This window comes from Equus caballus, chromosome 1 (assembly GCF_041296265.1).
Source record: "Equus caballus isolate H_3958 breed thoroughbred chromosome 1, TB-T2T, whole genome shotgun sequence".
Classification (NCBI taxonomy): Eukaryota; Metazoa; Chordata; class Mammalia; order Perissodactyla; family Equidae; genus Equus; species Equus caballus.
Window position 1 is genome coordinate 88,907,491 of NC_091684.1, and position 11,466 is coordinate 88,918,956.

The window sequence follows — 11,466 nt, forward strand, 5'->3', positions numbered from 1 at the left end:
GATTAAATTGGTGCTCTCATGGGTGTGGCAGACCCTGGGCTAACAGGCCAGGGGGAAGAACTCCAACGGCGTCTGCCAACGTCTGTGTCAGCACACCTGTGGTAGGTCACAATAATAGCTGCCACCAATGTCTCAGTTCCTGGAGAGGTCGCACCTATCACCAAGATGCACCCGGAGCTTATCTGGTGAATCTCTTTTCACCAAAGGACTGTGCACCTTTCTTTTTGGTGAGTTTAGGTTGCTTTCCAAAATGAGTGAATTTGTGTGTGGGCCCTTTAAGAGCAGACTTTTTTTCCTTTATGTCCAATAGCTTTTCTGGGGGATTCCTTGTTGTAGTTAATAGCCAGCAAAGCCAGATATTAAGACCCTTGCTCAGCTGTGCTGAGTCCAAAAGCTGCTTATTGTGGTAATGCTCCCCTGCTCAGATCCCCCACTCCTCCAGGGAAGCCTGTGCACCCGAGGATTGCTCCTGGCCGGCCGTGAAGCACTGAGGCTCAAAGGTGGCTTTTCCTCTCCAGAAAGGAATTTCTGTTTCTTCCACCTCAGTCAGCACTGTCCCTGTTGTCGGGATTTTATCCAGTTTTTAGTTCTCTCTTAGGGGCACCTGTTCCAAGAGTAGTTGTAAATTCGTTGTGTCTGTGGCAGGAGGTGAGTTCAGAGTCCACCTACACTGCCATCTTGACAGTGGCTCCCACTTCAGACCCTTTTGAATAAAACCTTAAGGACATACCCAAATTTTTATAACTCTCCATTGTTACAAAGTAGATGGTGAAGGATAAAAATAATGTCCTAAAAAAAAAAGAAAAAAAGGGCCGGCCTGGTGGCACAGTTAAGTGCACACATTCTGCTTCGGCAGCCTGGGTTCACCAGTTCAGATCCTGGGTGCGGACATGGCACCACTTGGCAAGCCATGCTGTGGCAGGTGTCCCACGTACAAAGTGGAAGAAGATGGGCAGAGATGTTAGCTCAGGGCCAGTCTTCCTCCGCAAAAAGAGGAGGATTGGCAGAAGATGTTGGCTCAGGGCTGATCTTCCTCAAAAAATAGAAAATAATAATAATTTCCTAATAGATTCTTATCCAGTCACGTACTGCAGAGGATACATAGCAGACTGACAGAGAAAACCTGAATGTCGCGGAAAACATCTGTCAAAACTAGAAAACCGTTCTGAGAAATTACATGGACTATCTCTGTCTCAGGAGTCCAAAATAGCCTCTAGCCTTCTACACTGCAAATCACCTGAGAGGAGCAATTTATTTCCTACAATCTCAAACACTGTCCTAAATTAAGGTTACCTCAAGCTGCATGAGAGAAAAATGTGTGCCCACGTCCTAGGCAATTGTTCAAGGGCTTGTCACCATATTAACCAAAAGAATTTATCAGGCACCTGCTTGTACAAGTCCCTTTCCAGGCTCTGAGATAAGATAAAGAAATGAAACTAGTTTATCACTCTATTGATCAATGGACACTCACCACTGAATTGAACCAAATGGCATCATGTAAAAAAAAATCTGCTTCGTGTCCCTAACAGAGGACAAGTAAATACTTAATCCAGCCTGAGTTACTGGATGTCCACCTCTTTCTGAATCTCTCGGTGACAGAAGCTCCTTCTTTATCTCAGCAGTCAAGAAGTGATTTCTTCTTTCCAATGGAAAATTCTTTGGTTTGTATATCCCTGTTTTGTCCTACATGAGCCTGAGTAGAAGTGGCTCAGAAATCTTATTCAGATAGGCGTCTACAGTAGGATGGAACAATACCCAGCTTCTGCTCACTTATTAGGAAAGGGCTGTGGTATTGCCACAGTGGCATCTCCTGGAGCCTGGAGGAGGAGCTGTGGCAAGACCTTGACCCAGGAGGGAAATAGGACGCAGCATGGAGTCCTGGAAATTGCCAAGGCTCGCTCTGGGCTGCTCTGCACACCTGCCTGACTCTTCTCTCTATGTAGACCAGCTTTCCCTGCCTCTCCATCCACATAGAAGCCAGAACAGCTCCCCCACAGCGTTTCCACTCAAGACCACCCCACACCAGACCACAATCTCCTGGTTTTAATCGCAAATTCTAGGAGGGAAATACTGATTGCGTTGGTGTGGGTCAAGAGTCCACCCCGATCCGATCTAAGGTGCCCAGGAGGAAGATGACGTGATTCTGGCTGCTAAAGTCCCACCCTGACGGCATGGTGCAGGGCAGTTAAGGGGGTCATGGTGAGCTGGGAAGACATTCCCAAAGGTGTCCGCCCCAACTGTTCTCCAAATGAAAAGTCATATGCCTGTTTTCCCTCTCCCTCCTCCAATACTTTAATCTTGCCTGTAGAACACATTTTCAATTACCACTGATCCATTGTCTCTTCTTCCCTGGGCCCTGCTCATTTTTGCATATCATTTTTAAAGTGAGGTTATCAAAACTAGACAAACACTCTTATATGAGACCGGCTGAGGTATAAGCTCTAGGAGTGACAGTGCTTGCCCCTGTTTTGGGCTGAGTTAAGGAGACTGAGCTCAGGAGACTGACCCATGGGAGTTCCATTTCTTGACTGAGAAAGGCAATCAGAAGTGTTTACGCAGGATAATCCTGGAAGACCCCACAGAAATGTAGATGCTTAGCAGCCACTCTGTGTGTGTGTGTGTAAGTGGCCTTTCATTAATATATTTAACAACTGTTTACTGATTTAGGTGCCAGAGATAGTGTATGAGCTGGGGACAGATTCATTACAGTTCTAAGTGCGGAGAGCCACACTGAGGGCTGGAGACACAGTCATGAGCCCTGCCTTTACAGAGCTTTTCATTTGTAAGTTTCAGCCACACACTTCAACTGGCCAGGACAATATTATAAGTGACAGCACTGTGGGAGCCTCTGGCAAGGACACCTCACCAGATCTAATACGGTCAGGGAGGTTCCTTGGAAGAAGTGACACTTAGACTGGGACCGGATGAGTAAGGTGACATGCATCAGTGGCCCTCCTGATGACACACATCAGAGGACTAGAGCATAACACACTAGAGTCAGTTTCTGCTCACGGTCCCACTTCGTCTTTTACACTCCGGTGCCACTATGCTCCAGTCAAGCTGAATTACCTTCTAGGAACGGTATGTGCACAGAAATGTGCACATACTGTTCCTCTGCCTGGAACGCAAACCTCACCTCCACCCACTTCCTGCAGCTTATTACTCCTCCAGCTTCAGAACTGCACTCACCACTGTGACAAAGGGCTCTCGAAGCACCCAAGCCAATCTTTATCACACCCTATCATCACTTCAGATTTCACTTTCTCACCCTCTAGTCTGCAAAATTTGAAGGCAAGGTCTGTGTCTCCCACCACTTGTCTCTATATTCAGGCACATAGTAAACGCCCAAAAAGTTTGCTAAATGAATGAAGGCAAATGAAGGAGCATTTATAGATGCCAAGGAAGGGCCGGATGCTGCATATACATTATTTCATTTAATCCGCTTGAGAACCCTGAATAGTAGTTACATTATCCTCCATTTTATAGATAAGAAAACAGAAGCTCACAGAGGTGAGTAACTTGCCAACAGTGATATTGCTACAAAGGTGCAAAGCTGGGATGTGAACGCCACTCCTCCTGATTCCATTTCCTCTGATTCTCCTGACAACATAAAAGAAACTGAGGTTGTCCCCTCTTTCACTGAGGGCTACAATACAAATGAGCATCCTTAGCAACACTCAGAGTTCAATGGCTTATACACATATGGATTAATTCTTCAATGCAACTAACCTGAAATTTTTCCAACTCCTTAAGGAAAGGACCGGCGCTCACTGGGGGTGTGTTTTAGACTAGACACTTCGTAAAGAGACCCAGGAGAGACTCCTAAGGACCAGGAGAAATTTCCTTGCCCAAGACTCTTTTAAAGCTGAGAACTTTGCTTCCCTGGAGATGAGAGCATGGACCATATGCCCTTCACAACCAGATGCAGAGGTTTATAACCCCCTGTCAATGATCTGAGTGTGCGTGGGAGGACTGTGTTTCCTTAAAAAATAGCAGTTTGGCATTTTAACTCTTTCAAATCTCAGAAAACTATTTACTAAATTGTTAGCATGTATTCATATTCAGGAATAAAATCTACTCTCTGAGATATTAGAAAATGTCATGCTCTAAACTCACCTCGCCCCACTCCCACCATGCTCGGACATTTTTTCTTTTAAAATCTTTTCTATCTAGTATTTCATACGCCAAGCTCCATTCTAGAATAAACTTTTACAACCAAATTATAAATCTCTTACAAGTGGGTCATTTTTGAATTGTTGACCTGACCTTTACTATTTTGGGAGGATCAAAGGGAAGCTGCTCACCATGAATGCAATTACACTATGAGCCACTGTTCCAGTTACCACTGCTAACGACGTCAGCAACCTACGCCCGCAGTGGAGTCTGGAATGGCACAGAGAGTAGAAAGATGGTCTTTCCCCACAAACCCCTTCCCCTCACCTCATGCAAACCCTTTCGAACATGGTAACCCTGGAGAATCCTGAAACATGAGATTTCCTTGTCACCAGGTGAGCTATTCAGTGACCTACATTATCTGACCCTGAACTATAAAACCTCCAAGCAGACAAACTGGGTTATGCTCAGTAATCCACATGCTCCTGGCCGAGGTTCAAGTCCCCAACGGCAGGCTGGAGTGGGCTAGAGATGGGGTGGTCATTTGGGACTAGCACCCTCCACTTAAAACTAAACCCATCAGCATTTTTAAAAAATCATTTTTATCTGAACATCCCAGCACCACCTAGTATTAATAAATCCACTCAAAAGGCAGTTGTACCTCATTTTAAGCAATAAACATGACCCCCTAAAAGCTATTCCTAAAAACTTTCTTTACTAGAGAAATGTTTGTGAGCTCACCCTTTGAAAGCACCCTTTAAGGAAACTTTCTGCGAAGGAAAACACCTCTGCTAAATGTAAACAATGCGTCTATTATCCAGATGCAGGTATTTCTTGACAAGACACACCTGTGTAGTGAGCCTCATTTTCCCCCATCCCTTATCTCTGTAATCTGGCATCTAGTAAATGATCCAAAAAGTTTGCTAAATGAATAAGTGAAAATCAGTGAGCATTTTTCAATGCTCCTTCATCCTGCATAAGGGCCTCCATCTGGGATCTCCAAGATACGCGACTTCCATCATCCCTGTGCCAAAATGCCACCAGTCCCCACTGCGTCAGACGCCTGGGCCTGGCTCTCCACCATATGGCTGACTTATTCCTGATCTCTGCCCCTCCTCCTCCCTTCTACGGCCATCTCCTCCCCAGCGGATGTCTATACCGGAGAGATAAGAAAGCAAAGGGGAAGCAGAAGATATTCCAGCCATTTCTCTTCTGCTGTGGTACAAGGTGGGAGGGGAAAGGAAGTCATTAGATAAACTATGTAAATTGCTATGAATTCTAAAGCACTTCCCACAGGGTATCAATTTACAGGGAGTGAGTGAGGAACCACATAAGCTGCAGGCACAAGAGGCCTGTTCAGAAGGTGGTTTATTCTAACCTGGCCCGCCATGAAAACCTGAGAAGCGGTCTGGGAAGAATGAAGGGAGAGGGTCAGGAATTTGGAAGGCAGGCAGGCCTGCTGGGTTAGCACTACCGGTCAAGAGAAAAAAGTTCAGTTGGAGCATGAATTTGGAGTGAGGCTAAATGAGGGATTCTGATCCAAAGAGACACTGCCAGAAGTCATCTGGCATTGTCTGAAATCATTTTTGATTGTCACATGGGGGGTTGGAAGCGTGCTAGAGGCCAGGGATGCTGTTAAACACCCTAACGCACAGGATAGCCCCTGACAATAAAGAATTATTCAGCACAAATGTCAACAGTTTCTCAACCCTGGGCTAAACCAAAACTTGCCGTCAAGAATTCTGGTCTAGTCTATGGTTCAGAAAGCCAAGGATGGCAGTGACACTTATGATAGAAGAACAAGGAAGGAGTGAAGCAATTCCAAACAAACAGGAAGTCAGCATAAAGACTTAAAATATACAAACCACCACAGAGGTACTCTCCAAGGTTCTCCCCCAGAAGTCAGTATTTCAGGCAGCATCCACTCGCTTATTCAACAATATTTACTGAGCATCTACCATGGGCCACGTGCTTTCTGGGTTCTGGGTACGCTCCCAGCTGGGAATCCAAGGAATGCCTGAGAACACTGCCCAGGAGTTTGGTTCAGAAACATGAATGTTGCTCAAAGGACTTTAGCCACTGAGAAGAGGAGCTCGACCCTTCCTACCTGCTGGCTTATGGTTTAATTTCAGTTGAATGTTCCACACAAACCACCCCTCTCAGACCCAGGGGCCTTTAGGATTCAAGAAAAAAAAAATCCTTACAAAACATCCCTTGTGCACAGTGAAACTTGTTCATCTCACTGACCGGGTTGAGAACACTGAGCAAAGATCATTTCTGCACTGTTCACATTTACCTCGTTTGTCTTAACCGCCCAAAATAAAGTCTAAACATTGAGGATAAGAATGAACAAGTGGTCCAAATAATTTCTGTTGCTACAATGGCAGCTGACTTTTCCCTCTCGAATAGTCTAGAAACTCTCAGTGGCAACTCCTTCAGAGGAGACATAGATAAGTCACTTTGAAAGATGACTGAAAGGTGACATAAGAATGTCAAGCATGAGGCTTGGAGCATCCCATAGCTTGCTCTGGAGCCCATGAGAATACTTCTTTTGTAATCACCATCTCTCCCAGTCTTTTGAGCGTGATTATTAACCGACCAACAAAATAACTGATACTGGCATATGGATAAGCCTCCTTATTATTTTTTTCTACTCGGGTAGAAATGGCAAGCAGCAAAAGTACTCTCTAAAACTTCTTTGGCTATATTAATACAACATTAGCTTCTCTAAATTTAAACTTAAAATCCAATTAATTCATCAAAATGTCAGTTGTCATCTAAAGCATTTCAGTAAAAAGGAAATACCTTAGAATAAAGAGGAATCTTCTCAGGAATGAAGGAGTGAGTAGATGTTATTCATATGATAACGATCACCACAGCCTTGTCTGCTAATATTTACTCCTTCAGTGAAGCCGGAGAGAGAGGATATTTGCAAATACCACCGGTGGTACAAGGGACTCATTTTCCATATGGCCTTTCCCCTGCCTTAATTATAAAGGGTATTTGTACCAAACACAGTCATCTCTGCTGTAAGCTCCCGCTGACCCCCAAAGTCACAAACCTTGGTAACAATTTCTACAAAACACCTGGGGCAGTCACAAGCAGAATTACAAAGACAAAGCTTAGCATGACTTCAGGAGCTAAAGAGACCACTCCAGGAAGGCCATAATTTTTACCACTGTCTTTAGTTATTAAGAAAGCAGAGAACAGAAATAAAAAACAGAAAATTCCTACCATAAATTTAGAAAGCAGAAATAGAAATTGAGTGTCTTATCCTCATCCATAAGAGAAGTGGTTTCCAATGGGTTTTCAGTCTGGTTATTTTATGCCCAGTGCTTTTCAGCTGAAAGGAGAACTTGGTCCCTTGTCTTCCTTCTATGACCCAAAGCCAATTTATCAGCTACAATTTTAGCAGTAGAAGATTTGAGGAGAGACAGATAAGCTTTAAAAGGCTTACACAAAGTTAAATGCAATCACCACAGTCCTTTAAAAACAAGTAAAGGCATGCAAACAAAACATTAAAATCCTATCTTTCTTCCTGAAAATAAAAGTAAGCAGCTAACTGGCAGCATACTGCTGACCTTTGCCTTGGAATCAAGGGTTTTAGGAAACAACTAAAGACAGACATATTTTTAGAGCTGAATACGATTAAATTACAAAAGCCTGATTTTCTTTTCCTAAGGACCAATAAAGTATGTTCCAATTTCAGGCAACGATGGGTAAAACATATCTCAAAATCATTAAGCTGTTAGTCTTCATTACAAATGGAATGAAGCAGTACCCATTTTTTATACTGACGGAGATGGTAAATGGCAATCTCTTTTTGCTATGTCAAACAACAGTGATGGAAGCATCTAATTATGGTTACAGTTACAGCTATCTGGAGTCTGCTGTAGCCAACTTTTCCCTTCCAACGAGACGGAAAGAAATATCCAGCAAATTAGTCCTGGTCACACAGGTAATGTCTGTACAATGGATCACAGCCCTGCCAAAGCCATCCGCTGGGGCCCACTGGCAAAGAAAAGTTTCAGCTGCTCCACCTGGCACCAGCCATTTATGGCTCAGGAACCAAATGCCAGTATCTAGAAGGATCCATATAGAACCTCTGCGCTGAGGGCAGATAAATACCTGGGGCCAGGAGTGAATGAGATCTAAAATGAAGGCCCCAAGAACTGTCCTCCACCATCAGGGCCTGAGAGACACATTGAAGAGTTAAAATCCAGGCCAGCCAAGCCTGCGGTTTCTGACTGAGCCAGCCGAGCCCGACCCGACTCGGGGCGAGTAACACTTTCAGATCCGCAGGGAAGCCACACCGTGCCGGGTACAGAGTTTCCAATGTGTCTCCCACACTGTGACACTTCAAGAGCAAGCAGAAGTGGATAGAGAGGTGTGTGTGGGAGGGGGAGGGGGTGTAAGAGAAGGGATCAGAAATTCCCAAAGGTCCTAGAGAACTCCGTCGCCAAGCCTCTTCCTAAAAGTTGCAAACCTGGGTCTGTATCTGCGGGCAGGGCGGTAAGGGGGGGCGGACGCTTGGCAGCGTGCGCTCCGGCTCCCCGAGGCTGCCGTGACAATGGTAGGGGCGACCGACCGGCGGACGCAGGAAATAAGGCGATGGAGAGGTCTTACTTTTGTAGCTCGCTGCCCAGGGCTGGTAGCCATAGTAGCCGGTGATTCGCAGGATCCGCTCCTCGATGGACGTGAGCCCCACGGGCCCGCTCGTAAGGTCCTCCACCGAGCGCGACCATTTCAGATCCTCCTTAATCGCCTCGTCCACCACCAAGTATTTGAGCTGCCGGAGCTGGGGGCTGATGTCCGACAGTCTCCGGGGGCTGACGTCCGGTGACCTCCTCATGCCACTGAGGGCGCGGGCAGGTGGACGGGGAGAGGGAGCCAGGACAGAGAAGGGGGGGATTTCGGTGAAGAGCAGATCCCAGGGCCAGCAAGGGCGCAGCCCGGGCCCTCCAGGGGCAGGTGCCGCCGCAGGGCGGGCGCTTCCCCCTCCCACCGCCTGCCGCCCACCCCAGCTCCCCCGGCAGCCTCGGCGTCGGGTCCCGTCTCCGGTGCCCGCCCTGGGAGCCTCGGGGCAGGGCAGGCTGGGGCAAGCGGCGAGGCAGAGGATGCCTTAAACTTCCCGAGCAGCTCCGCCGCGCGCCGCGCGCCGCGCCTTCCCGAGCCCCAGACTACCCGGTGTCCTGGCAGCAAAAGGGCCATCCCGACGCTCCGGTCACCCGCTCGCCCGCTCGCGCACCCACCCCAGGGTGCTACTCACATGGCGATGCTTTTGCCCCTGGATGCGCCGCCGGGAAACTCTCGGATCCCCATAGGCGACAGCAGAGTGGGGCCGGGAGCTCCCAGACTTGAGGCGGAGGGGCCACGGGCCGAGCTGCCTGCAGCCACCGACCCGGGGGAGTTGGGCGCACTGCCCGCTGAGGGTCCGCGCCGCGCCGGCCGCCCCGCGCCGCCTGTGCGCGCCCGCGCCGGCCGTCCCCGAGCTCCACCGCGGCGTGCGGCGCGACGCGGGCGCGGTGGCTCAGCCCGGCTCCAGCCGGTCCGCGCGCTCGCTGCAGCCAGCAGGCAGCAGAAGCAGTGCGGGGCCGCGCCCCTCGCCCGTCGCCGTCGCCGCCGCCCTAGCACACCGCGGACGCGGGAGCCACGGAACCACGGGGAGCGCTGGGAGCCGTGTGCGCTCTCGAGGCACCTGGGCGGGCGCGATGTGCCCGGGCCGGGAGCGCAGGAGCCAGGCGGGGGCGCTGCTGTCGCCTTCCCGCCGCCGGGGCGTGCGCTCGGCTCCGGAGCCGGCACTGGGCGGCCGCGCTCCGCCGGGCAACCTGGGGACTTGGGGCGCTCCTCCTCCCTTCTCATGACCTGTCAGGTCACGGTGCTCCCGGTTCAGTAGTTCGGTTCAGTAGCTCACTTCAGTTTCAACGGCTCAATAGCTCGCCATCACTCGCTCCCTAGTCTAAAATAATGAGCAAAACTACGCGGAAAGACAGAAACCTGGTTGCATATCCACAAAAACCATGCTCAGAATGCTAAGTAAATACATGGCATTTGATAGGCAAAGCTGAGGCAGCGGTAACTGACTCATTACGCTGCGGGGGTCGCTCAGTCAGGCCTGGCCCTCAGAGAGCTTGCATTCTTGTTGATGACGCAATTCCTAAGTCAGTTTGGTCGTCTTAGATTCCCAGTATATTTAGCCTCTAATCGTTTTTTTCTATCCGAAAGCCGCTCTTTCCAGAACGTTTAATCACTTTGCATAATGTTATTTTTCTGTTATGAAAAAGTACACATTGTTTCATTGGGGCAAATTTAGAAAATACCCATTTCCAGCCAAAGTGACAACTTTGCATTACAAGTGTGTTCCCTTACACTCTTTTTTCCAATACGAAATACATTTTTCACCAAGTCAAAATCAAATTGTACACACTACTTTATGCTTGCTTTTTTATATTAAAATTATATTGTGTCTCAGCAAACTAGGAATGAAGGGTCACTTCCTCAAATTAGTAAAGGAGATCTATGAACACCTACAGCTGACATCACATTTACTGGTAAGAAACTAGTAGAAGCTTCCCCACTAAGATCATGAGCAAAGCGAGGACCTCTCTTCTCACTACTCCTTAATATTGTACTGCAAGTCCTGGCTGATACAATAAGATAAGAAAAAGAAATTAGCAGTATGCCTATTTGGAAGGAAGAAATAATACTGTCTGTGTTAAGAAATGACATGGTCATCTACGTGAAAAACCTCAAAGAAATGACCAAAAATTAATCTGGAACAAATATCGACTATAGCAAGCTTGCAGGATACACGGTTAATGTTCAAAAGTCAATCAACTTCCTATGCACCACCAATGAACGAAGGGAATTTGAAATTTAAAACATAATACCACCTACATTAGCACAAAAAAAGAAACATATAAATATAGCAAAATATGTGCAAGATCCATATGAAGATACAAAACTGATGAAAAAACTCAGAATAAATAATAAAATAAAATAAATAATAAATAAATCTGAATAAACAAATCAAAGATCTAAAGAAATGGAGAGATATTCCATGTTCGCTGGTAGGACGAAGCAATATTGCTGGGAGCCGTGGCTGCATCATTTGATCGGCTGTTTGACAGGGTCCAGCCGATTAACGCTGAGGGGTGCAGGGTCGCCCCTTAGTGAAGAATAACCGGCCGGCCCCTCACATAGTTCTGAAACCTGTGCTGCTTCTAATTGCCCTTCATTCCTTTTCCTATCTTAACCTCCAGTTTTCACTCCTTTGGGTGGCTGCTTGGGAGGCACTACCTCCCGGGAAAATTAGATATAGTAAGAGAATGTGACCACCTGCAGGTAACTTTC

At 47.3% G+C, this 11,466-nt stretch overlaps 1 protein-coding gene across 1 annotated transcript in view; it reads right to left on the bottom strand.

The window, feature by feature from the left end:
- The window catches only part of SLC35F3 (solute carrier family 35 member F3), a 369,534-nt gene extending 359,699 nt beyond the window's left edge, over positions 1-9,835 (bottom strand). The window contains exons 1-2 of the mRNA XM_023647383.2: positions 9,383-9,835; positions 8,740-8,969 (exon numbers count right to left, since the gene is read on the bottom strand). Of these exons, the coding sequence (XP_023503151.1) occupies positions 8,740-8,969; positions 9,383-9,435 (283 nt within the window). The 5' untranslated portion in view covers positions 9,436-9,835. The remainder of the gene's footprint in view (positions 1-8,739; positions 8,970-9,382) is intronic.
- Between the last annotated feature and the right edge of the window lie 1,631 nt (positions 9,836-11,466).